Below are 25,895 nucleotides of genomic sequence, written 5' to 3'. Positions count from 1 at the left end.
AGTAACTTAGCCTTTGCTTTCCTGTCTGTAAAATGGGAAAAATAACAGCACCCTCCTCAGTGCTGTTGGGAGCATTAAGTAAAATAAGGCACTTAAGTGTTTAATAAACATGCATGGTATATACAACATGGTAGACTAATCTGCCTTAATCAGAGATGTGGACAGATATTCATGATAATGTTATTTATATTAATGAGAAATAACCTGAATGGTTAATGTAGGGGAAATGATCAGTTATTGTGCCATCTGTATGATGGATTATTATATGAAGATTGAGTGCTCTTTTTTAAAAAAAATTAATTACAAAAGTATTCACAATGTTAAGTGAGAAAAGCAGAACATAAAACTTACTTCATCTCTGTTACACTTTTTTAAAACTGCATATGCATAGAAAAAAACTGAAAGAAACACATCATTGTGATAATAAAATAGTGGTTTTTTTCTGAGATGTAGGGTTAGGATTTTCTTTGTTTTCATCTTTTGCATGTTTTCCAAGTCTCCTACTAGTATGAAAGGCAGGAAGCTCTTTCTGGAAGTTTTTTGAAAAATTTTTTAAAAGATTTATTTATTTATTTGACATACAGAGATCACAAGTAGTCAGAGAGAGAGGAAGGGAAGCAGGCTCCTTGCTAAGCAGAGAGCCCAATGCGGGGCTCAATCCCAGGACCCTGAGACCATGACCTGAGCCGAAGGCAGAGACTTTAACCCACTCAGCCACCCAGGCGCCCCATGTTTTTTGAATTTTGAAGGATGATGATTATAGTAGCTAGTTCTATATTCAGTACCTCCTGTGCCTAGCCAAAAAGTAAAGTAGAGAAGGGTGGGGAAGAAGTTCCAGGCAGAGGGCACAAACAGAAAAGAAGATGAGGGTGCCTTGGATAGGGAAGTGCAAATAGTTGATTTGACTAGGGTGAAGAGTGGGAGCTACTTGGTGGTATGAGATGAGTTTTTCAAGGTAGAGGGGGTAGATCACAAATGGCCTTACTATGTCACACTTAAGCCTTTAAAAGGAAAGAGGATCATATCAGGTATTTTAGTAAGGTCATTCTGGAAGCTATCTAAAGGATAGGTAGGAGGGGAATTAGATAAAGAGACCAATAGAGAAACTGTTAACAATAGTCCAAGTTGAAAAGATTGAGGGTTTGGGACACCTGGGTGGTACAGGTGGTTAAGCGTCTGCCTTCAGCTCAGGTCATGATTTTGGGGTCCTGGAATCTAGTGCCGCATTGGGCTGCCTGCTCCGTGGGGAGTCTGCATCTCCCTCTCCCTCTGCCCCTCCTCTCCACTCATGCTGTCTCTGTCTCTCTCCCTCAAATGAATACATAAAATCTTTAAAAAATACTGAGAGCTTGAGCCCAGGTTAAGTAGTTTAAAAAAAATGGAAATATGGGGAAAGTATCTCTTGTGGAGGTGGAGCTGATACTTTCATAAATGGTTGGAACTCGGGGGTGTTGGGTCAAGGGCAGGGAGAATTCAAGATGATGGAAAGCACTCACGCTCTTGGATACAAACATAAATGGGTATAAACTTTTTATTATTTATTTATTTGTTAGAGAAAATGAGTGAGTGAGCAAGCACCCGCAGGGCTATTGACAGGCAGAGGGAGAAGCAAGCTGACTGAGCTACCCAGGTGCCCCAGGTATACACTTTTTAAAGGACTGTAAATGCTTATTACTTTTGATCAGTTTCACCTCTGGGGAATACTCCACACACAGGTTGTCTAAGAGTACATATGTTTATAATTGCAACATCATACAGTTGACCCTTGAACGGCATGGGTTTAAACTGTGCAGGTCCATTTATACATGGATTTTTTTTTATAGTAGAGGACTGTAAATGTATTTTCTCTTACTTATGACTTTCTATTTATTTATTTATTTTTAAGATTTCTTATCTATTTATTTGACAGAGATCACAAGTAGGCAGAGAAGCAGGCAGAGAGAGAGGAGGAAGCAGGCTCCGCGCCGAGCAGAGAGCCCAATGCGGGGCTCGATCCCAAGACCCTGGGATCATGACCCAAGCTGAAGGCAGAGGCTTAACCCACTGAGCCACCTAGGCGCCCCTACTTATGACTTTCTTAATCTCATTTTCTCTGGCTTTATTGTTAAGAGTACAGTATATATGGGGCACCCTAACCCATGTGTTGAAGAGCCAACTATAAATTGCAAAAACATGGGAGTACATGGAATATCCAACAGTAGGAAATCAGTTAAATAAATTATGGAACCTGTATATGATGGAGTACTGCTTAGCTATCAAAATGGTAGATTAGCTAACAAATAAGGTATATTCGTATATGCTGATATGAAAATGTATTCAGGATATATTGTTGAAAACGATTACTCGACAGTATGTACAGAAAGGGTTGCAAATTCAGATCTTATAAAGGCCAGATAGGTATGAGTGAAATGGGCACAATAGGGACTGATGAATTGGAGAGCACATACCCATCTAAAGGAATCAGTCACTGTTTCTTGTTGCCATAGAATAGAGTTACTAAAGGGAGAGCTGGAGGATAATTTTCACTTCGTACTTGTTTGTGCTTAGGTGTTGGAATTTTTTAGTTGAGCATACAATACTTTCATAATTAAAAGAAAAAATAAATCAAATGACATCCAAAATTCTGACTTGGGTAACTGGTGGTGCCATTGACTGATATAGAAAATAGAGGAGTGATTTTGGAGAAAAAGTGGTCCAAGTTCAGTTTGGGCTGTGTTGTATTGACATAGAGCATCAAAGTAAAGACTTAGTAGATAGTTGGCTATGTACATGTCCTAAGCTCAGAAGAGAAGTCATTACTGTAAATACAGATATTTTCTCAGACCAGCAATATGTTACAGTGGAAGTAGATGAGCTCAGAGGGACTAGGGTATATTCCTTGAACTCCTGATGCTGTATGTAAAATATGGCTGTATGTTTTTCCAGGTAGAAAGGCCATAGTTGTATCAGATTACTAAAGTATGTAACCCAAAAAAGATCCACTGTTTAGTTTAGAGAGAATGTAGGAGGAGAATAGACTTGACAAACTCCAACATTAATTTAAGAGATCAGGTGGAGAGTACTGTGGAGTGGCCAGAATGAAACAGGGAAAAACCAAAGAGAGTAAGACCTGGACACCAAGAGAAGAGGAAGGTGGCCAACAGTTCAAGTGCTACATAGAAAACCAGAGAGAATGGTTGTTAGAAGAGTTGTTTCAGTGAGGCAGTTAGAATCAAAAGCCAGGTTGTGGGGGTGCCTGGGTGGCTCAGTCCATTAAGTGTCCAACTCTTGATTTCTGCTCAGGTCATGATCTCAGGGTCGTGGGATCGAGCTCTGCTTCAGGCTCCACACTCAGTGCCAAGTCTGCTTGTCCCTCTCCTTCTGCTCCTCCCCCTGCTCACACTCTCTCCTCTCTCAAAGAAAGGAAGAAAGAAAGAAAATCTTCAAAAACCAGACTACAGAGGATACAAATGAATAGGAAGTGAGGAAGTAGAAACTGAAATTTGCCTGTGAAGGGAAGCAGGAAAACTGTACTCAATATGTGGAAAGGGATGAAGGCATTGGAACAAGGTACCTTCGTATAGGTGAAAGAAAAGAAAATTAAAGATAGGAGGAGAGGTCTTTATGGAAGGTGGGAAGATAGACACCGAGAAAGTTTCTGCTGGGTAGTCTCTTATTTTCTCTCCAAAGTAGGAAATAGGGTCTTCTGCTGACAGTGGGTGAGGTGGTGGGAGAAGGAATTTGAAGAGAAATGTTGATAAGGGTTTGAATTATCTGTTGTAGGAAATTTGAAAAATAGCTGACTAGAGACATTTCAGAACTGTTGAGAAGCCTTTGAGGGTCCAGCTCATGTTGGAGACTGTTCATTTTTATAGCAGCATCAATTGGCACAGTTGTGTAATTGTCAGGGAACTAAGAAGGCAGATGATAGAATTGATTCAGGATTGGGATCTTTTTCTGGGTGTGTTGGAAAGATTGGGAATTGAAGGTGTCAGCAAGGTGGGGGAAAGGTTGAAGTTGGAGCTTCTCAGATTTTGTCACCAAAGGACCCTTTTATAGCAGAGGATTGTGATTATATAGTCTCTGGTTTGGGGGAATATCCCAGAGCGGCTCTGCAAAGGCTTGAAATTTCTTTGCAATTTGTGGTTTTTGTTTGTTTGTTTGTTTCTTTTTAGTAATCTCTATACCCAGTGTGGGCTCAAACTTACAAGCCAGAGATCAAGAGTCGTGGTTCTTGTTTTTTTTAAGATTGTATTTATTTGTTGGGAAGAGAGAGGGAGCACATAAGCAGGGGGAGTGGTAGGGAGGGAGGAGAAGCAGACTCCCTGCCAAGCAAGGACCCTGATGCGGGACTCAGTCCCAGGGCTCTGGGATCATGACTTGAGCTGAAGGCAGACGCTTAACCGACTAAGCCACCCAGGCGCCCTGGAAATTCACGTTTTATCTTTAAAAGTTCATCTGAGTTTGCATTTGACATATCTGTACTTTTACACATTTCACATTTCTTACAAATTATTTTATTTTCATTTTTTAAAAAGATTCATTTATTTGAGAGAAAGCATGAGCTAGGGGAGAGGCAGAAGGAAAGGCACAGCAGACTCCCCACTAAGCAGGGATCCTGATATGGGGCTCAATCCCAGGACCCTGAGATTGTGACCTGAGCCAAAATCAAGAATCAGATGCTTAATTGACTGAGCCACCCAGGTGCCCCCAAATTATTTTATATCATCCCCCCAACCTCCATCTTCAAATATAACTGCTAATGGAGGGAGGTGTACCACACTGTGTATACATTACCTTACTTTTTAAAGCATGGGGGCTGATGAGGGCCAAAACTAAAGCCAAGAGAGGCTTAATAGATTGGGAAATAGAAATTAATGGGCTTACAGGCTTTTACATTTCCTTGAGGTCAGAGGGAGTGAAAACACAGAACAGATACAAGGTTGTGATTAAAAAGTAGGTTTGAAGTGGCGGGGGGGTGGGAGGTTGGGGTACCAGGTGGTGGGTATTATAGAGGGCACGGCTTGCATGGAGCACTGGGTATGGTGAAAAAATAATGAATAATGTTTTTCTGAAAATAAATAAATTGGGAAAAAAAAAAGTAGGATACCAGGGGGCGTCTGGGTGGCCCAGTGGGTTAAGCCTCTGCCTTTGGCTCAGGTCATGATCTCAGGGTCCTGGGATTGAGCGCCCCCACCCAATGGGGCTCTCTGCTCAGCAGGGGGCCTGCTTCCTCCTCTTTCTCTGCCTGCCTCTCTACTTGTGATCTCTGTCAAATAAATCTTTAAAAAAAAAGTAGGATACTGGAATTGAAACTTTCAGAAGTGAATGTGTTTTCAGTTAAAGACAACATTCTGGATACAGCCTTGGATATGTTTGCTAGAGTGGAGCTGCAAACATGGGCATGAAATGAGCAAGGATTTTGGATGGGTAGTGCAGGTGAACAGTAGAGTAATCCACCATGATGGGGAGGGATTTGGAGCCAAGAAGGAGACTCTGCCAGGTGTGTAGGTCCTTGTTGAATGTGAGTAGATTCATGATGGTGAGTAGAGATGAAGAGCAGCGATCGCAAACTCAGACAGCTTGCAGGAGGCGAGGCAAGTAATGTAAATGAGGTGGGCCAGGTGTGGATTGTAGTAAATGAGAAGAGTATACATTCCATCTAAAGAGTCCTATGCTTCATTTGATCATTGTCCTAAGGAAATGAGCATAGTGTTGCTGGGTAGTCTTGATTTTTCAAGAGAAGCAGAAAATGTAGATATTTGTGTGTGACATTTCCCAATTTTTACGTATTTGCAAATATACTGAAAATTTTTTTTAAAAAATTCTGTGAGCCAGTCAAAAAGCTCTATCTGCAGGCCAAATCTACTTCCCAGGGCAGCTGGTTTTCAACCTCTGGCACAGTAGAGAACAAGTCTCAAAATAGGAGGGTTTTTTTTTTTCCATGGGAGAGTAAATAACTTGATAGCAGCAGTGGACAGCCTAGAAGGCTGACTCTTTCCCCTCTAAACAAGTTGATAAGAGTGTAAGAAACTTCTGACTAGGGCTGTTAAGGGTTTGTAGTGTGCTGTGACACAAAATGTGACATCTTTTGTACTAAAAGGACATCAATCATGGAGTTGAAAGTCACATATGAGATGTTTCCTACATACACAAAATACTACTTTTGTTTAATTTTTTTTTGATTTTGTTGATTTGAACATGCTTCTGTTTTTAAGTAATAATAATAGGGTCCACATAGGGTCTATGCCCTACCAAAGTTAGTAGAACAGTGTATCTAATTAGCATCGATTCTTGCCATTCTGATCCTTCACACATAGTATCACACTACATATAAACATATTTCTGTAGCATTTTCTTTTTTTTAATATTTTATTTATTTATTTGACAGATAAAGATCACCAGTAGGCAGAGAGGCAGGCAGAGAGATGGGGGAAAGCGTGCTCCCTCCTGAGCAGAGAGCCCGATGCAGGGCTCCATCCCAGGACCCTGGGATCATGACCTGATCTGAAGGCAGAGGCTTTAACCCACTGAGCCACCCAGGCGCCCCTGTAGCATTTTCTATAACTCTATCAACTTACCCTGCATTATTTTGTGTGTGTGTGTGTGTGTGCGCGTGCGCGCGTGTGTGTGTGTGCGCGCGCACTGAGGATGGGCTCTTCAGGCAGTGAGTACCACTCCAAATACAAGTGCACCCGGAAGGGGGCAGGACATGTCAGAGAACTGCCTTGTACTCAGGTGGTGGTGTTGGGCTGCACACTCCGAATAGAGTTCAAGCACTTGTGCCTTCCGGCTCCCCAATAGGTACTGAATCCATCTCAGAGCCTCTCTTTTTGCTCCAGAAGCATTTGAAAAGAGCATTAATAATCAGGGAAACCTGAAACTTGGGATTGGAGCTATTTGCAGTAGTCTCAGAAGGCACATAACATTTCAAGTCTATGAAAGGAGGGAGCCATGTAGATCAAGAAATCCCTTCTGAAAAATACAACCCAAACTTTTTGTCAGTCTTCACAGAACCGTTAAGGCATAAGTTGTTGGTAAAGATAAGTTAGTACTGAATGTTTGGTTAAATTTGAAGTGAACTGCATCATCTGTACCAGTAAGTGATACCAAGCTATTCATAATATTTCTTTTCCCAAAGAATTTCCTAGCAAGTTCCTCCTCTAGTGCTTTTGTTTGTTTTCCTTTGAAAACTTTGTTGTTGTTGTTTTAAAGATTTTATTTATTTATTTGACAGAGAGAGATCACAGTAGACAGAGAGGCAGGCAGAGAGAGGGAAGCAGGCTCCCTGCTGAGCAGAGAGCCCGATGCAGGACTCGATCCCAGGACCCCGAGATCATAACCTGAGCCGAAGGCAGCGGCTTAACCCACTGAGCCACCCAGGCGCCCCGAAAACTTTGTTTTATTAATTATTTTTATTAATCGTCAGGCTTACACACTTCACAGCACTCACCATAGCACATACCCTCCCCAATGTCCATGACCCAGCCACCCTCCCCCTACCCCCATCCCCCCAGCAACCTCTAGTGCTCTTTAAACCAAAAATCAGCTCTGATAAGCCATCTTCAAGGTAGGCCTAGGATAGGTAGATCATGTGTCATTAAACCTGAGAGCCTGAACTTACACAGTGCTCAGTGGGACCCTACAATCTAGATAAAGATACAGAATAACTTTACAAAAAGTAAAAAAAAAAAAAAAAAACCAAAAAACTCCTGGGAGGGTTTTTTTTTTCCCACTTTCATTTGAGTAACTCCCAACCCTGTGTGAGCTCTGATAGTTGTTCTGCTTATAGGGCCCCTCTTGGACTCTCATTCTAACCATGTGCAGTTTAGTGTTTAGCCAAAGTCTCAAGGGAGCCTGTCTGCAGATCTTAAGTTATTAAGTGGAGTAGAGTTGACATACAGCGTTACATTAGTTTCAGATGTACAATAGGATTCAAACAGTTCTGTACATTTCTTTTTTTTTTTTAATATTTTATTTATTTATTTGACAGAGAGAGATCACAAGTAGGCAGAGAGGCAGGCAGAGAGAGAGAGGAGGAAGCAGGCTCCCCGCTGAGCAGGGAGCCCGATGCGGGACTCGATCCCAGGACCCTGAGATCATGACCTGAGCCGAAGGCAGCGGCTTAACCCACTGAGCCACCCAGGCGCCCCAAACAGTTCTGTACATTTCTCAGTGCTCTCATCAAGATAAGTATTCTTTAATCCTCATCACCTATCTCACCCAACACCAAACCCACCTCTCCTCCGGCAACCACCAGTTTACTCTCTGTATTTAAGAGTCAGTCTTTTTGTCCATCTCATTTTTGTTATTTTGTTTTGTTTCTTAAATTCTACATGTGAGTGAAATCATTTGGTATTTGTCTTTTCTCTGACTGGCTTGTTTCGCTTAGCTTTATACTCTAGCTCCATCCATGTCAGGGCAAATGGCAAGATTTCATTCTTTTTTATGGCCGAGTGGTATTCCGTGCGCGCGAGAGACTCTGTGTGTCTGTGTGTATGTGTGTGTGTGTATGTGACGCACACGTCTTTTATGCATTCATCTGTGGATGGACACTTGGGCTGCTTCCATATCTTGACTGTTCTGAATAATGCTGCAATAAACATAGGGCTGCGTATATCTTTTCAAATTCATGTTTTCATTTTCTTTGGGTCAATAGATACATGAAAAGACATTACTAATCATCAGGGAAATGCAAATCAGAGCCACAATGAAACATTACCCTACACTTTCAGAATAGCTAAAGAGCATTAGATACAAGTGTTGGTGAGGATGTGGAGGAAAAGGAGCCTTTGTGTACTCCTGGTGGGAATGCAAATTGGTGGAGACATTATGGAGCTTCCTCAACAAATAAAAATAGAAATACCATATGATCCAATAATTCCACTATGGGTATGTACCCAGAGAAAATAAGAAACTTCATTTTTCTGTAGATCTTTATCAGTCTTTTCCTTTATGATTTCTGTCTTTGGTATAATTGTTTAAAAGAGCTCTCCTACCCCTAAGATATCCAACTATGTTCTCTTCTAATGCCTATCATATTTTAAATATTTGAATGTTTATCGATTTTTAAAACTAGATCCTATGGTATAAGATAAATATCTAACTTATTTTCTCTTCCAAATGTTTAGCCAAAGTGTCCCAAGTTCTATTTATGAAATAGTCTTGCCCTTTCTTACTAAATGAAATGATACCTTTATCATGTACTAAAGTTGTATATATTCCTGAATCTATTTGGGAGTTTTCTGTTCTTTTTTATTTATCTATTTGTTTAATCTGCACTATTATCACCTGATAGTGTCACTGTGCTTATCACTGAGACTTGATAATTTTAAATTCCTTGGCTTTCTTTGCTTAATTATTAAATAAACTGAGATCATTTTTGTTAGATTCTAACTTGTTCCCAAATAAATAGTATTGAAATCTTACTTAATGTATGGATTAATTTAGAGAGAGGATATATCTTTATAATATTACATTTCTTCCTCTAGAAGCTTTTTCATTGATTCACATTTTCTTTTACTCAATAAAGGCTACTAGTCTTCTTTGGATAATTTCTAGGTATCTTTAGTCTATTTCTATACATAGATTTTATAGTTTTCGTTGCTTTTGAGCATCTGTCTTTTTGTTACTAAGTTTATTCCTAGGCAGTTTTAAAGTTTTGCTGCTATTATACATGTGCTCTTTTCTTCCCTACCTGGCTATTAAATCTCAGGTTTCCAATCTGTTTGCATATGAGTAGGTTATTCAGTATTATTTGTAGGTAAATATAATGCTTAAACTATTTCCATATATTCATTTCTAAGTCAGTCTTCTGAGACTATTCTGTAAGTTTGGCCAGTATTACACAATAAAGGTCTTTTTTTAAAATCTTTTAGTGATCTTCCTTAGACTGGGGCCAGGATACACATATTCCCATGTGAAGTTTCAGTCTCTCACATCTTTGAAGAGAATAAAATCTCACTTAATCCGGCTTCAACCTCTTGCTGCTATTCTTGCTTTTTCTCTTCTTCACAGCCAGACTTTTTTTTTTAATTCTGGTAAAATGTACACAGCATAAGCATTTTCCTTTTTAACTTTTTTTAAGTGTATAATTCAGTGGCATTAAGTACATTGAAAATGTTGTGCAGCTGTTACTGCCATCCATTTCCAGAACTTCCTCCTCATCCCATAACAGAAATTCTACATCCATTAAGCAGTAAACCCATTCTCCCATTCCCACCAGCCCTCGGCAACTTCTGTTCTACTCTTTGTAAATTTGCCCCTTCTAGGCATCTCCTGTAAGTGGAATCCGAGTATATGGAATATTTGTCCTTTTGTGTCAGGCTTATTTCATCTAGCATAATGTTCTCAAGGTTCATCCGTGTTGTAGCATGATCCGAATTCCTTTTTTTTTTTTTAAATGAGGAACATCTCTCCTCTTTTTAACTTGCAATTTGTGCCTCATTCAGTCTTTGGCTTCTTCCTTGTCCAGTACAACAAGTGAATAGGATCACATAATTGCCAGATATGGTTGGCTCTTTTCAGTCATTACCTTGGCCTCACCCCAGTATTTGACATCACTGACCATTTCCTTCCTTGAAACTATATTATGATTGGCTTTGTAACTTTTAGCTCTTCCATTCCTCCTACTTGGTAGATCATGCCTTCTCAGTCTCCTTTGCTGAATGTCCTTTTGCCTGTTCCTCTAACTTCAGCAGCTACCTCTTTCCTGATAACTCAGTTTTATTCTGAGCCATGATCAATATCCCCATCCACCTGCTGAACATTTCCTCTCGGATATCCCGGTGGAACTTCAGACATACTTTTCACACTGAGTGTTCTTCTGTCCTTATCCATCCCAGCTTTCCCCCTCCCTCCTTTACTCAATTCAGTCCTTCACTATTTGCAGTCTGGGTTTAATGGGGGCACTGGTGTTACCCAGTAGCTATACCTAGAAACCTCAAAGTTATTTTTCCTTCTTTCCCTTGAATAAATCTCTGACCCCTGGTAAATCACTAAAGCCCTTATTATATTTTGTCTGGATTTTTACAGTAAATAGTCACCTGGCTAATGTTCCAGCCTCTAGACTTACTAACCTATCATTCACATTCCTGTCAGATAGACCTCTTTTGTAAAAAATTTTAAAAATTCGGGGCACCTGGGTGGCTCAGTGGGTTAAAGCCTCTGCCTTCGGCTCAGGTCATGATCCCAGGGCCCTGGGATTGAGCCCCGCATCAGGCTCTCTGCTCCTCAGGGAGCCTGCTTCCTCCTCTCTCTGCCTGCCTCTCTGCTTACTTGTGATTTCTCTCTGTCAAATAAATAAATAAAATCTTTTAAAAAAATTTAAAAATTCATTTTTCTTGGGGCGCCTGGGTGGCTCAGTGGGTTAAATTCTCTGTCTTTGGCTCAGGTCGTGATCCCAGGGTCCTGGGATCGAGCCCCGCATGGGTCTCTCTGCTCAGCAGGAGCTTGCCTCCCTCCCTCTCTCTCTCTCTGCCTGCCTCTGCCTACTTGTGATCTCTGTCTGTCAAATAAATTTTTTAAAAAATTCATATTTCTTATAAAAAGGTCAAGGAATATGGAAATATGTAAAATTAAAAATGAAAGTTTCTGCCTGTCTTCTGTCCCCATCTCCCATAGTTTCTTTCACCACAGATAATATGTATCCTTGCCATGCTTGTTTCTGTACTAGTATAAAGCATTTAATAATGACATGTGGTTTTTTAAAATTTATTTTTTTCAAGAGTTGCCATTTTCGGGGGCACCTAGGTGGCTCAGTAGGTTAAAGCCTCTGCCTTCAGCTCAGGTCATAATCCCAGGGTCCTGGGATCGAGCCCCGCATCGGGCTCTCTGCTCAGCCAGGAGTCTGCTTCCCCCTTTCTCTCTCTGCCTCTCTGCCTACTTGTGATCTCTCTGTCAAATAAATAAATAAAATCTTTAAAAAAAAAAAAAGAATTGCCATTTTCAGAGATAATATTCTGTAAGTTGCTCTTTGCTCGTGACTGTATCATGATTGATTTTGAAATAATTTTAGACTCAAGAAATTACAAAAATAGTACAATAGTACAGAGTCCTGTGTACCCTTCACCCAGCTTTCTCTTGTAGTGACATCTTACATAGCTATAGTTCACTATCAAAACCAGGGTAATTGATTTGATATATTACCATTAACTAGATTACAGACTTTATTCAGTTTGCACTTTTTAAGGAAATCTATATTCATTTTTGTGTGTGTGTGTGTACAATTTAATGCAGTTTACGCCATTGTGTAGCCCCCACTGCAGTCAATTTTGAGAACTGTTCTGTCACCACAGAAGAACTCTCTGATGCTACCTCTCTGTATCCGCATCCCCCGACATGCGTCTACCACTGTCTTGTCCCTTGGCAGCCACTTATCTGTTTTTCATCTTTATAGTTTTGACATTTGAGCATTTTTTTGTTTTTTGTTTCTGCTTATTTTTAATTTTATTTACATTCAGTTAACATACAGTGTATTATTGGTTTCAGGGGTAGAGTTCAGTAATTCATCATCTTATATAAGACCCAGTGCTCATTACATCACATGCCTTCCTTAATGCCCATCACCCAGTTACCCCGTCCCCCCACTCCCCCCACTCCAGCAACCCTTGGTTTGTTTCCTGTGGTTAAGAGTCTGTTTTGGTTTGTCTCCCTCTCTGGTTCTGTCTTGTTTTTTTTTTTTCTTTCCCTTCTTCAGTGCTCCTCTGTTTTGTTTCTTAAATTTGACATATGAATGAAATATGGTATTTGTCTTTCTCTGACTTCTTTCACTTAGCATAATACCCTCTAGCTCCATCCATGTTGTTGCAAATGGCAAGATTTCATTTTCTTCGATGGCTGAGTGGTATTCCATTGTATATATATACCACATCTTTATCCATTCATCTGTTGATGGACATCTGGGCTCTTTCCATAGTTTGGCTATTGTGGACATTGCTGCTACGAACATTGCGGTGTAGATGTCCCTTCGGATTGCTACATTTGTATCTTAGAGGTAAATACCTAGTAGTGCATTGCTGGGTGATAGGGTAGCGCTATTTTTAACTTTTTGAGGAACCTCCATGCTGTTTTCCAGAGTGACTGCACCAGCTTGCATTCCCAACAACAGTGTAAGAGGGTTCCCCTCTCTCCACCCCCTCTGCAACATCTGTAATTTCCTGACTTGTTGACTTTAGCCATTCTGACCTGTGTGAGGTGGCATCTCACTGTGGTTTTGATTTCTGTTTCCCTGATGCCGGTATATGAACATGTTCAGATGCTCAGCATCACTCGGCAATATATTTTTGACATTGATTTTTTTCACTAAGCATAATTGTCCTGAGATCTGTTCAAATTGTTGTATGGATCAGTAGTTCATTTTTTCCAATTGTTAGTAGCATTCCATTGTGCCCGAGTTTGTTCAGCCATTCACTCAGTGAAGGACTGTCAGGTTTCCAGTACTTTGTATTGTAAATAAAGCTGCTGTGAACATTTGTGTACAGGATTTTGTATGAGTATAAATTCATTTCCCCAGGATAAATGTCCAAGAAGATGATGGTATACATATGTTTTGTAAGAAGCTGCCAAACTCTTCTCCTGTGTGTCTGTACCATTTTATATTCCTACAAGCAATAGATGAATGATCTAGTTTGTCTTTAGTATTTAGTATTATCATTGTTGTTGTTTTCTTCATTTGAGTCATTCTTTAATCTCATTGTGGCTTTATTTTGCATCTCCCTAATGGCTGTTGATGTTAAACATCTTATGTTTATGTGCCATCCATGTATTTTCTGTGTTGAGGTGTCTGTGCATTTCTTTGCTCCAGTTTTAATTGTGCTGCTTTCTTTTTGTGTGTGCATTAATGAGTTTTGAGGGTTCTTTATTTTAGGTACTTGTTCTTTATTATATGTATGATTTTTAAAAATTATGAAACCAAAACTTACTGAAGTATAGTTGACATATGTCATGTTGGTTTCAGGTGTATAACATAGGGACTCAGCAGTTCCATACATTATGCTTTGCTCACCACATAAGTGTAGTTACCACCTCTCATCATAGAACATTATTACAATATTATTATGTTCCCAGTGCTATACTTCTTATCCCCATGACTGACTTATTTTATAACTGAGTGTTGGCAAGGATGTGGAGAAAAAGAACCCTCATGCAGTATTACTGGGAATGTAAATTGGTGCAACCACTGTGGAAAACAGTAAGGAGGTTCCTCAAAAAATTAAAAATAGAAATACCATACAATCCAGTAATCCCACTGCCTTTTTTTATCCAAAGAAAATGAAAACACTAATTTGAAAAGATATATGGACCCCTATGTTTCTTGTAGCATTATTTACAGTAGCCAAGAAATGGAAGAGGTGGAATAGATCAGGTAGATGTATGATTTACAAAGATTTTCTCCCAGTCCTTGTCTTCTTAGTCTTTTGACTGTATCTTTGGAAGAACAGAAATGTTTAATTTTGGTAAAGTCCAATTTATAATTTTTTTTCTTTTATGGAGTACACTTCTGGTATATCTCTAGGAAGTCTGCTTAACCCCAGGTCACAAAGGTTTTTTTTCCTCTTATATTTTCTTTTAAAAGCTTATAGTTTTAGGGGGCGCCTGGGTGGCTCAGTGGGTTAAAGCCTCTGCCTTCAGCTCAGGTCATGATCCCAGGGTCCTGGGATCGAGCCCCACATTGGGCTCTCTGCTCTGCAGGGAGCCTGCTTCCTGCTCTCTCTCTCTCTCTCTCTCTCTCTGCCTGTCTCTCTGCCTACTTGTGATCTCTTGTCTGTCAAATAAATAAATAAAATCTTTTAAAAAAAACTTATAGTTTTAGAATTTCACATTTAAATCCATAATCCACTTTGAATTAATTTTTGTGTATGGTATGAGATTTTGGTTGAGGTTCATTTTGTTTTGCCTGTGGATGTCCAGTTGTTCCATTTAATTTGTTGGGAAGGCTATCCTTTCTCCATTGAATTGCTTTGAGCACCTTTGTCAAGAATCAGTTGAGTGTATGCATCTATTTCCAGGTCTATTTTGTTCCACTGATCTACGTATCTATCCCTATGCACAGTACAACGATTGTTGTAGCTATGTATAGTAACTCTTGTCATCAGGTAGAGTGATTCCTCTCATTTAAATCTTTTTATAAATGGTTTTCTTATTCTTTTGTCTTTTTTTAAAAATTTATTTATTTGACAGACAGAGATCACAGGCAGGCAGAGAGAGAGGAAGGGAAGCAGGCTCCCTGCTGAGCAGAGAGCCGGATACAGGGCTCGATCCCAGGACCCTGAGATGATGACCTGAGCCGAAGGCAGAGGCTTAACCCACTGAGCTACCCAGGCACCCCCCCTTTTTAAAAAGATTCTTTTGCCTTTACACATAAATTTTACTATTTTTTTAAAATTTTATTTATTTGACAGAGTGATAGAGAGCACAAGTAGGCAGAGGGAGAGAGGGAAGCAGTCTCTCTGCTGAGCAGGAAGCCTTATATGGGGCTCAATCCCAGGACCCTGGGGTCATGACCCCAGATGATGGCAGATGCTTAACCGACTGAGCCACCCAGGAGCCTCTGCATATAAATTTTAGAAGAGTATTTATATCTACAGAAAAGTCTTGCCGGGATTTTGATAAGAATTGAGGTAAATGTATAGATCAGTTTGGGGGAAAATTGGCATAATTATTGATTCCGTCTTATTAGTACGTACTGCTCTCTCATTCTTTTTTTTTTTTTTTAAAGATTTTTATTTATTTGACAGAGAGAGATCACAAGTAGGCAGAGAGGCAGGCAGAGAGAGAGGAGGAAGCAGGCTCCCCGCCGAGCAGAGAGCCCGATGTGGGGCTCGATCCCAGGACCCTGGGATCACGACCTGAGCTGAAGGCAGAGGCTTTAACCCACTGAGCCACCCAGGCGCCCCTTTCTCATTGTTTTTAATGTATTCCATAGCATAGATATATGTATCTTAATTTACTTAAGTATCCCCCATTAGGTATTTAAAGTATTTCTATAATGCTGGCTATTGAACAGCTTTTCACTATTTTTATATTTCATTGATATCATTGTGCATTTATAGGAGTATTTTTGTAGGAAATTTTCATCTGTGCTCTAAAATTGTGTTCTAGGGACACCTGGGCATCTCAGTGGGTTAAAGCTTCTGCCTTTGGCTCAGGTCATGATCTCAGGGTCCTGGGATCGAGCCCCACATCGGACTCTCTGCTCAGCAGGGAGCCTGCTTCCCCCTCTTTCTCCTTGCCTACTTGTGATCTCTCTCTCTCTCTCTGTCAAATTAGTAAAATCTTCAAAAAAATCATTTTAAAAAAATGTATTTCAAAACTGCTTTGCCGGGGCGCCTGGGTGGCTCAGTGGGTTAAGCCGCTGCCTTCGGCTCAGGTCATGATCTCAGGGTCCTGGGATCGAGTCCCGCATCGGGCTCTCTGCTCAGCAGGGAGTCTGCTTCCCCCTCTTTCTCTCTCTCTCTGCCTGCCTTTCTGTCTACTTGTGATCTCTCTCTGTCAAATAAATAAATAAAATCTTTAAAAAAAACTGCTTTGCATATAGTAGAGTAAAAGAGTTAAATAGCCAAACCATCTGTAACGCTTAAGGGCACTGTTAAAAATGGAGGACACAGGGGTGCCTGGACGGCTCAGTGGGTTGAGCCTCTGCCTGCAGCTGAAGTCATGATCTCAGGGTCCTGGGATCGGGCCCCACATCAGGCTCTCTGCTCATCAGGAAACATGCTCCCTGCCCCCACCGCCTGCCTCTCTGCCTACTTGTGTTCTCTCTCTCTTTGTCAAATAAATAAATAAAATCTTTTTTTAAATGGAGGACATAAGGGTGCCTGGGTGGCTCAGTGGGTTAAGCTTCTGCCTTTGGCTCAGGTCATGGTCCCAGGGTCCTGGGATCGAGCCCCACATTGGGCTCTCTACTCAGCAAGGAGCCTGCTTCCCCCTCCCCCTCTGCCTGCTTCTCTGCCTACTTGTGATATCTCTCTCTCTCTCTCTCTGTCAAATAAATAAATAAAAGCTTTAAAAAAAGGGAGGACACAAACAACTAGTAATCCAAACACATGAACAGGTAGTATCAGCTTTTGTAAATAGTGTAGGTTTTTTTTAAAGTGTTTTTTCTTAAGGTTTTTTTTATGTGTTTATTTTGAGAGAGAGAGGAAGTTTAGAGAGAGCATGAGAGGAGAGAGGGTCAGAGGGAGAGGCAGATTCCCTGCTGAGCAGGGAGCCAGATCTGGGACTCGATCCTGGGATCCCAGCTTCAATACCTGAGCCGAAGGCAGTTGCTTGACCAACTGAGTCACCTAGGCACCCCAAGTGTGTTTTTAAAAATATATTCTGGGGGACGCCTGGGTGGCTCAGTGGGTTAAGCCGCTGCCTTCGGCTCAGGTCATGATCTCAGGGTCCTGGGATCGAGTCCCGCATCGGGCTCTCTGCTCAGCAGGGAGCCTGCTTCCCTCTCTCTCTCTCTGCCTGCCTCTCTACTTGTGATCTCTGTCTGTCAAATAAACAAATAAAATCTTGAAAATAAATAAATAAATAAATAAATAAATATATATATATATATATATTCTGGGGTTGTTATTAGCAGGTGTTTCTCTAGAGTTGCATGTTGCAAAAAAAAAATGGGGAAGGAAGAGGTCCCGTCTTCAAAATGGTTAGGAGAGAAAATTGTGCAGATGTAGAAAACACTTTTCCCTGTGTCTTTTTTTTTTTTTTAAGATTTTATTTATTTATTTTGACAGCGAGAGATCACAAGCAGGCAGAGAGGCAGGCTTGGGGGTGGGGGGAAGCAGGCTTCCCGCTAAGCAGAGAGCCCGATGCGGGGCTCGATCCCAACACCCTGAGATCATGACCCAAGCTGAAGGCAGAGGTCCAACCCGCTGAGCCACCCAGGTGCCCCTTCCCTGTGGTTTTTTTTTTTTTTTTCAATTTATTTATTTTCAGAAAAACAGTATTCATTATTTTTTCACCACACCCAGTGCTCCATGCAAGCTGTGCCCTCTATAATACCCACCACCTGGTACCCCAACCTCCCACCCCCCCGCCACTTCAAACCCCCCAGATTGTTTTTCAGAGTCCATAGTCTCTCATGGTTCACCTCCCCTTCCAATTTACCCAAAAGCACATACCCTCCCCAATGTCCATAACCCTACCCCCCTTCTCCCAACCCCCAGCAACCCACAGTTTGTTTCGTGAGATTAAGAGTCACTTATAGTTTGTCTCCCTCCCTATCCCATCTTGTTTCATGGATTCTTCTCCTACCCACTTAAGCCCCCATGTTGCATCACCACTCCCTCATATCAGGGAGATCATATGATAGTTGTCTTTCTCCGCTTGACTTATTTCGCTAAGCATGATACGCTCTAGTTCCATCCATGTTGTCGCAAATGGCAAGATTTCGTTTCTTTTGATGGCTGCATAGTATTCCGTTGTGTATATATACCACATCTTCTTGATCCATTCATCTGTTGATGGACATCTAGGTTCTTTCCATAGTTTGGCTATTGTGGACATTGCTGCTATAAACATTCGGGTGCACGTGCCCCTTTGGATCACTACGTTTGTATCTTAAGGGTAAATTCCCAGTAGTGCAATTGCTGGGTCATAGGGCAGTTCTATTTTCAACATTTTGAGGAACCTCCATGCTGTTTTCCAGAGTGGTTGCACCAGCTTGCATTCCCACCAACAGTGTAGGAGGGTTCCCCTTTCTCCGCATCCTCGCCAGCATCTGTCATCTCTATGTGGAAAACCCAAAAGACTCCACTCCAAAACTGCTAGAACTTATACAGGAATTCAGTAAAGTGTCAGGATATAAGATAAATGCACAGAAATCAGTTGCATTTCTCTACACCAACAACAAGACAGAAGAAAGAGAAATTAAGGAGTCAATCCCATTTACAATTGCACCCCAGACCATAAGATACCTAGGAATAAACCTAACCAAAGAGGCTAAGAATCTATACTCAGAAAACTATAAAGTACTCATGAAAGAAATTGAGGAAGACACAAAGAAATGGAAAAATGTTCCATGCTCCTGGATTGGAAGAATAAATATTGTGAAAATGTCTATGCTACCTTCCCTGTGTTTTAAATGAGAGCAGTGAGCTGTTAAAGGGTTAGTTTAGGTTTAGGTTTCAAAACCAATTCAAGTAAGGTCTAAATTCTTCAATTATAGGCTGGAATTATAGCCACATGGTAAGTCCCTATAAGTAGAAGAGTCACTGTACCCAAAGAAGCTGACGTTGTATTGGCTTCATAAGGGAGGCCTGTAGACTGTGTGCAGCGTGTTTGCCCTAGTGTTACACGTTACTCTCAACATGAACAAGCTTTCTGATAACGTCTGCAGTCTCGTCTCCTATCAGTATTTTGAGGACCAGCCTACTGGTGGCTCTAGGAGATTAGAACTCTGGAAACTTGAGCTACAGTCTTCTTATCACTCAAACTGTTCTTGACGGTGAGCCGGCTCTGGCTGTCTTTATATGTGTCCTGAATATCTTGATGGTTGGCTTTGTTTTCTTTCTGGTTTGTGATTTCTTTCTGGTTTGTTTGTGTTTGGCATGGTCAGCTTGTGTGAGGATACCATTTTTTTTTAAGATTTTATTTATTTATTTGACAGAGAGAAATCACAAGTAGTCGGAGAGGCAGGCAGAGAGAGAGAGAGGGAAGCAGGCTCCCCGCTGAGCAGAGAGCCTGATGTGGGACTCGATCCCAGGACCCTGAGACCATGACCCGAGCCGAAGGCAGCGGCTTAACCCACTGAGCCACCCAGGCGCCCCGAGGATACCATTTTTATTGCCTCTTTGAAAGGACAGAAATCCTATCTGAGGTTTTAACTGAAAGAGACTTTGTTGTTCATATAATAGCTTGTAATAACCAGATTAGGTCTGGCATGAAAGTGGCACATATATACATAGTATATTTTTTATTCTGTGCTTCCTAATAAATAGTAGGTCTAATTCAGGGATCACCTCCTCTGTGAAGCCTTTCCTAAATCCTTTTTCCCTCTCACTTCCCAGAATTGGCCACTTCTTCCTCTGTGCCTCTCCTGTACCCTGTATGAATTTTTCCCCTTCATTATATTGCCCTATTTGTTTATAGTCTGTCTCACTGGATGAGACCATAAGCTTCTTGAGGACGTGTTCTATATCATATCATTCTCCTTTCTGCCTGGCACATAGAAGGTACTCAAAAATGTTTTAAGAATGAACGCATGCGGGGGTGGGGGCACCTGGGTGGCTCAGTGGGTTATGCCTCTGCCTTCGGCTCAGGTCATGATCCCAGGGTCCTGGGATCGAGCCCCGCATCTAGCTCTCTACTCCACGGGGAGCCTGCTTCCTCCTCTCTCTCTGCCTGCTTCTCTGCCTACTTGTGGTCTCTCTCTGTCAAATAAATAAATAAAATCTTTAAAAACAAAAAAGAATGAATGCATGGGTGAGGGGTGCCTGGGTGGCTCAGTGGGTTGGGCCTCTGCCTTTGGCTCAGGTCATGATCCCAGGGTATTGGGATTGAGCCCTGCATTGGGCTCTGTGCTCAGCAGGGAGTCTGCTTCCCCCCTCTCTCTCTCTGCCTGCCTCTCTGCCTACTTGTGATTTTTGTCTGTCAAATAAATAAAATATTTTTTTTAAAAAAAAGAATGAATGCATGGGTGAATGACCAGGATATTAAAGAACATTAAAGTCAGGGATTAAAAACTCAAATGCCTCAGGGTCCAGGCAAAAATAAGTTAAGCGGACCTGGTAGGGAGGACGATAGCCTGCAAAACACATGCCTTATCTAAAAGGGGCAGCTGCTCTTCAGCTCCAGCCCATCGGTGCTTTGTGGGAATGATGACTCTGTGTTACCACATCTTTTTTAAGAGAAGCCAGATATTTGGGTTTTTATATGAAATTTTTCAGTTACTTAAATATTGTCAACTAATGAAGATTTTCATGAAATTTTTTTATTGAGGTATAATTTATACACAAAAAAGTATATATGTTATGGGTATACTGCTCAGTCTGACTTCACAGACTGCAGTGATTTTTTTATGTGGGCCAGACAAAACTGGATTGACTTGCCAGGCACCCGTCTGCAGCTTATGACAAAGACCATATCGGGAACAGTATTGGCTAGTTAAGAATCACTTGATAGGGGTGCCTGGCTGGCTCAGTGGGTTAAAGCCTCTGCCTTCAGGTCAGGTCATGATCCCGGGGTCCTGGGTTCGAGCCCCACATTGGGCTCTCTGCTTGGCAGGGAGCCTGCTTCCCACCTCCACCCCCGCCTGCCTCTCTGCCTACTTGTGATCTCTGTCTGTCGAATAAATAAATAAAATCTTTAAAAAACAAAAAGAATCACTTGATAGGCAAAAGTGTCTCAGAGCAGTGTGTAGAATTGATTTGGATTATGATTCAAAGAAGGCAGATGTAAAGGAAACTTTATGAAACAATTGATGAATTTAAATGTTGACTGGCTATTTAATAATATTACACAATTATTGTTAATTCTTTCATATGTAATATAGCTGGTCTGGTGTGAATATACATATATATATATTTTTTCAGTTTTTTAGAGCAGTTCAGGGAACAGTCGAGTGGAAGGTACAGAGTTCTTATAGACCCCCCCCACCTCCACATGTGCATAGCCTCTCCCATTATCAACATCCTTTAGCAAGTGGTGCGTTTGTCACATTTGATAAACCTATACTGACACATCATAATGGCCCAAAGCCCATAGTTTACATTAGGGCTCATTCTTGGTGTACGTTCTGTGGGTAGATACGTATAACGATACGTATCTACCATGATCATGTGTAGTTATTTTTTAGAAGAGTCCTCAGAGACACACATAGGTTTTAAAATAATTACAGGTGAGATAAATGAATCAATGCTGGAATTTGCTTCAGAATAATTTGGGAGGAGTGTAGAAGTTGAAGTGTAAGTGAAACAGGATTGACCATGTATTGACAATCACTGAAGCTGGGCAATGGGTACATGGAAGTTCATCATATTGTCTCTGTTTTTGTTTGTGTTTGAACTTCTCACCTCCAAAAGTAGAGCAAGAGTCCAAGATGAAGCTGGGGCATGGTTTTTTGGGTCTAGGATAACATGGGACACTACTGCTGGTGACAAAAGTAAATTTATGGAACTGAAGTCTGCAAAAGTCATGGCATTTTTCTTTTTTCTTTTGTAGGGCCTGAAAGTCAGTATACTAAGACTGCTCAGGAGATTGTAAATGTCTGTTACCAGACACTGACTGAGGTAGGTGGTAAAGAGAAGGTCTTCTTGGGATGTAGCATTCTGGAATATCTTTGTTCCTTTGGGTGGAAGTCTTCCCTGCCTATATCATTTTCATATGTAACCTCCCACCTTATATCCCTCATTTCCTTTCCTGCTTTATTTTCCTACCTGGTGCTAAACATTTTTAACAAATTATATGGTTATTTACTTTAATTATAATATGTGACCTGTCACTAGAAGAAGCTCCATGAAGACAAGGATTTTTTTTGTCTGCTTTGTTTACCTTTATTTTATTTTGTTTACTAAGTAGGCTCCATGCCCATCGTGGGGTTCAGACTCACAACCCTGAGATCAACAGTCAGATGCTCTACTGATAGCCAGGCACTTTCAGTGCCTAAAACCTACATTCAGTGAATTCACTAATTTTCTTTATTTCTCAGTATGATGAGCATTTGACTCAACTTGAGAAGGATATTTGTACAGCTAAGGAAGCAGCTTTGGAGGAAGCAGAATTAGAAAGCTTGGACCCAATGACTCCAGGGCCTTACACACCTCAGGTAAGTCTGAAGACTAGGAACTGCTTCTTAGAGTTTTCTTATTGGTTTGGGGGAACTGGGAGCATGTTAACAGTTATGTTTACTGAGATGCCCTTCTTCTCTGTCCTTCCTCTTCATATGCCTTTCGTGTGCTTTCTTGTCTTCTCAAAGGCTAAGGTGAGTGAGGGCCATGGGTCTTGGTGGCCTTGTTGAATCCAGAAGAAGCAGGTGTGGGATGAATGAGTGGGGTGGGGTCTTAGTTCTTTGGGCAGTGTTTAGGAATACCAGATTCCTGACTGCTATGGCCATAGGTATCCTCTTGAGTCTCTGGAATTTCCTTGCCCATGAATTGGGGTTCTAGATATCCCTAGAGGATAGAATTCTCAATTAAAGGCATTGGCCACATTGTTCCTGTGCCTCATAGATGTCCGATTACTCATTTCTTCAGATGTGTCTCAGTGTAGCTCAGATGTCACCCCTTTTCCTGGATTGACTCCCTCTACTTGTAAATGAGGATAGGTAACATTTATAATGTTCTTAAAGTTACATGTCACAAGAGTAGGGAGCAGGATTAAAAGGAAATTTTTAGTCTTTGTGTTCTGTCACTTGAATATATTGGAACATAAGCATACGTTTCCATATTTGAAGACTAGGACTTAGCAGAATATAGCTGGTGCTTGGTTTCTGTGTTGAAGGCACTATGGTAAAGTGGGAAGTATGAATTTTGGTAATAAAACAGGCCTGGGTTTGAATCTTAGCTCTCCTCTTACCTAGCTTTGTGAACTTGGGAAGTTAGCTTAAATGCTTTCAGTCTCTTTTTCTATAAAATGTACTTTTCAAGATTATTATAAACATTAAATGAGTTAATTTGCCTGGCACATAGGAGACGTTCAGTAAATGTTTCCTTGTCTGTGTGAAGATTGTCTGCAAAGTTCTCAGACTTCCTTTCAAATTTCACCAAATATTTTTTTGTTTTTTAATAGTTTTTTTTTATTTGACACAGAGAGAGAGAGAGAGATCACAAGTAGGCAGAGAGGCAGGCAGAGAGAGAGGGGGAAGCAGGCTTCTCACTGAGCGGAGAGCCCGATGCGGGGCTCCATCCCAGGACCCTGAGATCATGACCCGAGCCGAAGGCAGAGGCTTAACCCACTGAGCCACCCAGGCACCCCAAATTTCACCAAATATTTTAATGCAGAATTCTCCCAGTTCCCACTGGAAAACTTTTGTTCATTCTGCTCTGAACTGATACTGCTGCCTGTATGATCTCTGTTGGATTATTGCTGTTTGTATTTCATGCACTCTCTCTATCTTTTTACTCTCTCTCACCCCAAAACCTAGGTTACTGAGGGGCCAAGTATAAAGAGACCTAAGATACTACTTCAGGCCCAGAACAAGGAAAGGCTCTTGGAGTATATGGGCAGATTGGGTCCGGGGGGCTTGGGTGAGTGATGTTGCCCAGAAAGGTCCTTTTTGCTTATACGCCCACAGCTCCCACGAGGTCCTTTCTGGTAAGTTAAAGCCTGGGTTTTAGCCATCACTTCTCAGAAGAGTCTCGCCACTGAGCAGAACCTGCTTAGCTCTAATCCATGACAGCATAAACCTAATCCTTTGGTGAGTCAACGCCTTAGACCCAGAGGTTATCTTCCTTTCTTTCCTGCTCCTCCACACTGTCTCAGGTGGCTGAGGAAAGCCTGGCAACTATTCTCCCTTCTGAGCAGTTGCTGTCATTCGGTACAGTTAGAGGGCCCCCTGCGAAGAGCAGGGTATAGATAGCGCCTCTTCATTATTCCAGTTCACCCTCTCATCGTTGCCTTCACTCGTATGTGCACACTATGAAACAGTAAGCCCCATGTGTTTTCTCTTAGCCTGAGGACGATGCCCCTGAGTGATTGTTCTTACTCATCACTACTTTCCAACCCAGTGTTATCAAAGGGTTTGTCATAATTCTGGTTGTATGGAAACAAAACAGTAATCTTACTTTACTTCCAGCCCTAAACAGTGGTAGTCAGTACCGGGTTTTCACTCATCTGTTCCCACCAGGCTTGAATTACACCCTACATTGCACCTAACACTTGATCTAAAATTGCTCACTTTGCAGTTTCCCACTAGCTCCTCATTCCCTGATTTTCTCTTCTGTTCAACCACTAGTTTACCTACTCTGTAGTGCTTTAAATTCTGTTACCTCTTTTTCCAAAACCCTCTTCAGTCATCCTTGCTTGTTTGCTTTTAAAAACACCCGACAAAGTAACATATATGTGGGGTTCATTGGGCAATACAAAGGAGAAATAAGGGGCGCCTGGGTGGCTCAGCCATTAAGCGGCTGCCTTCAGCTTGGGTCGTCATCCCAGGGTCCTGGGATCGAGCCCCACATTGGGCTCCCTGCTCAGCAGGGAGCCTGCTTCTCCCTCTCCCACTCCCCCTGCTTCTATTCCCTCTCTTGCTGTGTCTGTCAAACAAATAAAATCTTTTAAAAATATTTTATTTATTTATTTATTTGACAGAGAGATCACAAGTAGGCAGAGAGGCAGGCAGGGGAGGGGGGAGGCAGGCTCTCTGCTGAGCAGAGAGCCGGGTGTGGGGCTCGATCCCAGGACCCCGAGACCATGACCTGAGCCGAAGGCAGTAGCTTAACCCACCGAGCCACCCAGGCGCCCCAATAAATAAAATCTTTTAAAAAAAAAAGGAGAAATAAGTTACCTAGAGTTAAGTCCACCAGTCCAAAAGAACTAGCCACTGTGAACATTTTGGTGTGTTTCTTTCAAATCTCTGCGGGGTGTGTGTGTGTGTGTGTGCGCGCGTGCGTGCACATGTTCATGTGCATGTACATGTGCACACCAGGATATGTAGACACTTTTAAAGTGAAATTGGTCAGTATGATTTTGTGTCTTACTGTTTTCACTTCACATTATGTTATGGACATTCTACCTCATACGTCTTTGAAAACATGGTTTTTAAAATTTATTTATTTATTTATTTGACAGAGAGAGAGAGATCACAAGTAGGCAGAGAGGCAGGCAGAGAGAGAGAGAGGAGGAAGCAGGCTCCCTGCTGAGCAGAGAGCCCGATGCGGGACTCGATCCCAGGACCCTGAGATCATGACCTGAGCCGAAGGCAGTGGCTTAACCCACTGAGCCACCCAGGCGTCCCGAAAACATGGTTTTTAAATAGCTGCATTATACTT

General features: G+C 41.5%; 1 protein-coding gene across 11 annotated transcripts in view; it reads left to right on the top strand.

Annotated features, from left to right (window-relative positions):
* TAF1 (TATA-box binding protein associated factor 1) overlaps positions 1-25,895 on the top strand; it is a 72,603-nt gene that overhangs the window by 38,449 nt on the left and 8,259 nt on the right. For 9 of the 11 annotated variants that reach the window (XM_044235697.1, XM_044235693.1, XM_044235690.1 and 6 more), the window contains exons 33-34: positions 22,132-22,199; positions 22,619-22,735. In XM_044235697.1, coding sequence (XP_044091632.1) covers positions 22,132-22,199; positions 22,619-22,735 — 185 coding nt within the window. Of the gene's footprint in view, positions 1-22,131; positions 22,200-22,618; positions 22,736-22,885; positions 22,892-25,895 lie in introns of all 11 variants that reach the window. The other 2 variants (XM_044235695.1, XM_044235691.1) reach the window with 1 other exon arrangement.

This window comes from Neovison vison, chromosome X, assembly GCF_020171115.1.
Source record: "Neovison vison isolate M4711 chromosome X, ASM_NN_V1, whole genome shotgun sequence".
Classification (NCBI taxonomy): Eukaryota; Metazoa; Chordata; class Mammalia; order Carnivora; family Mustelidae; genus Neogale; species Neogale vison.
This window is presented reverse-complemented; position numbering and strand designations above follow the sequence as displayed.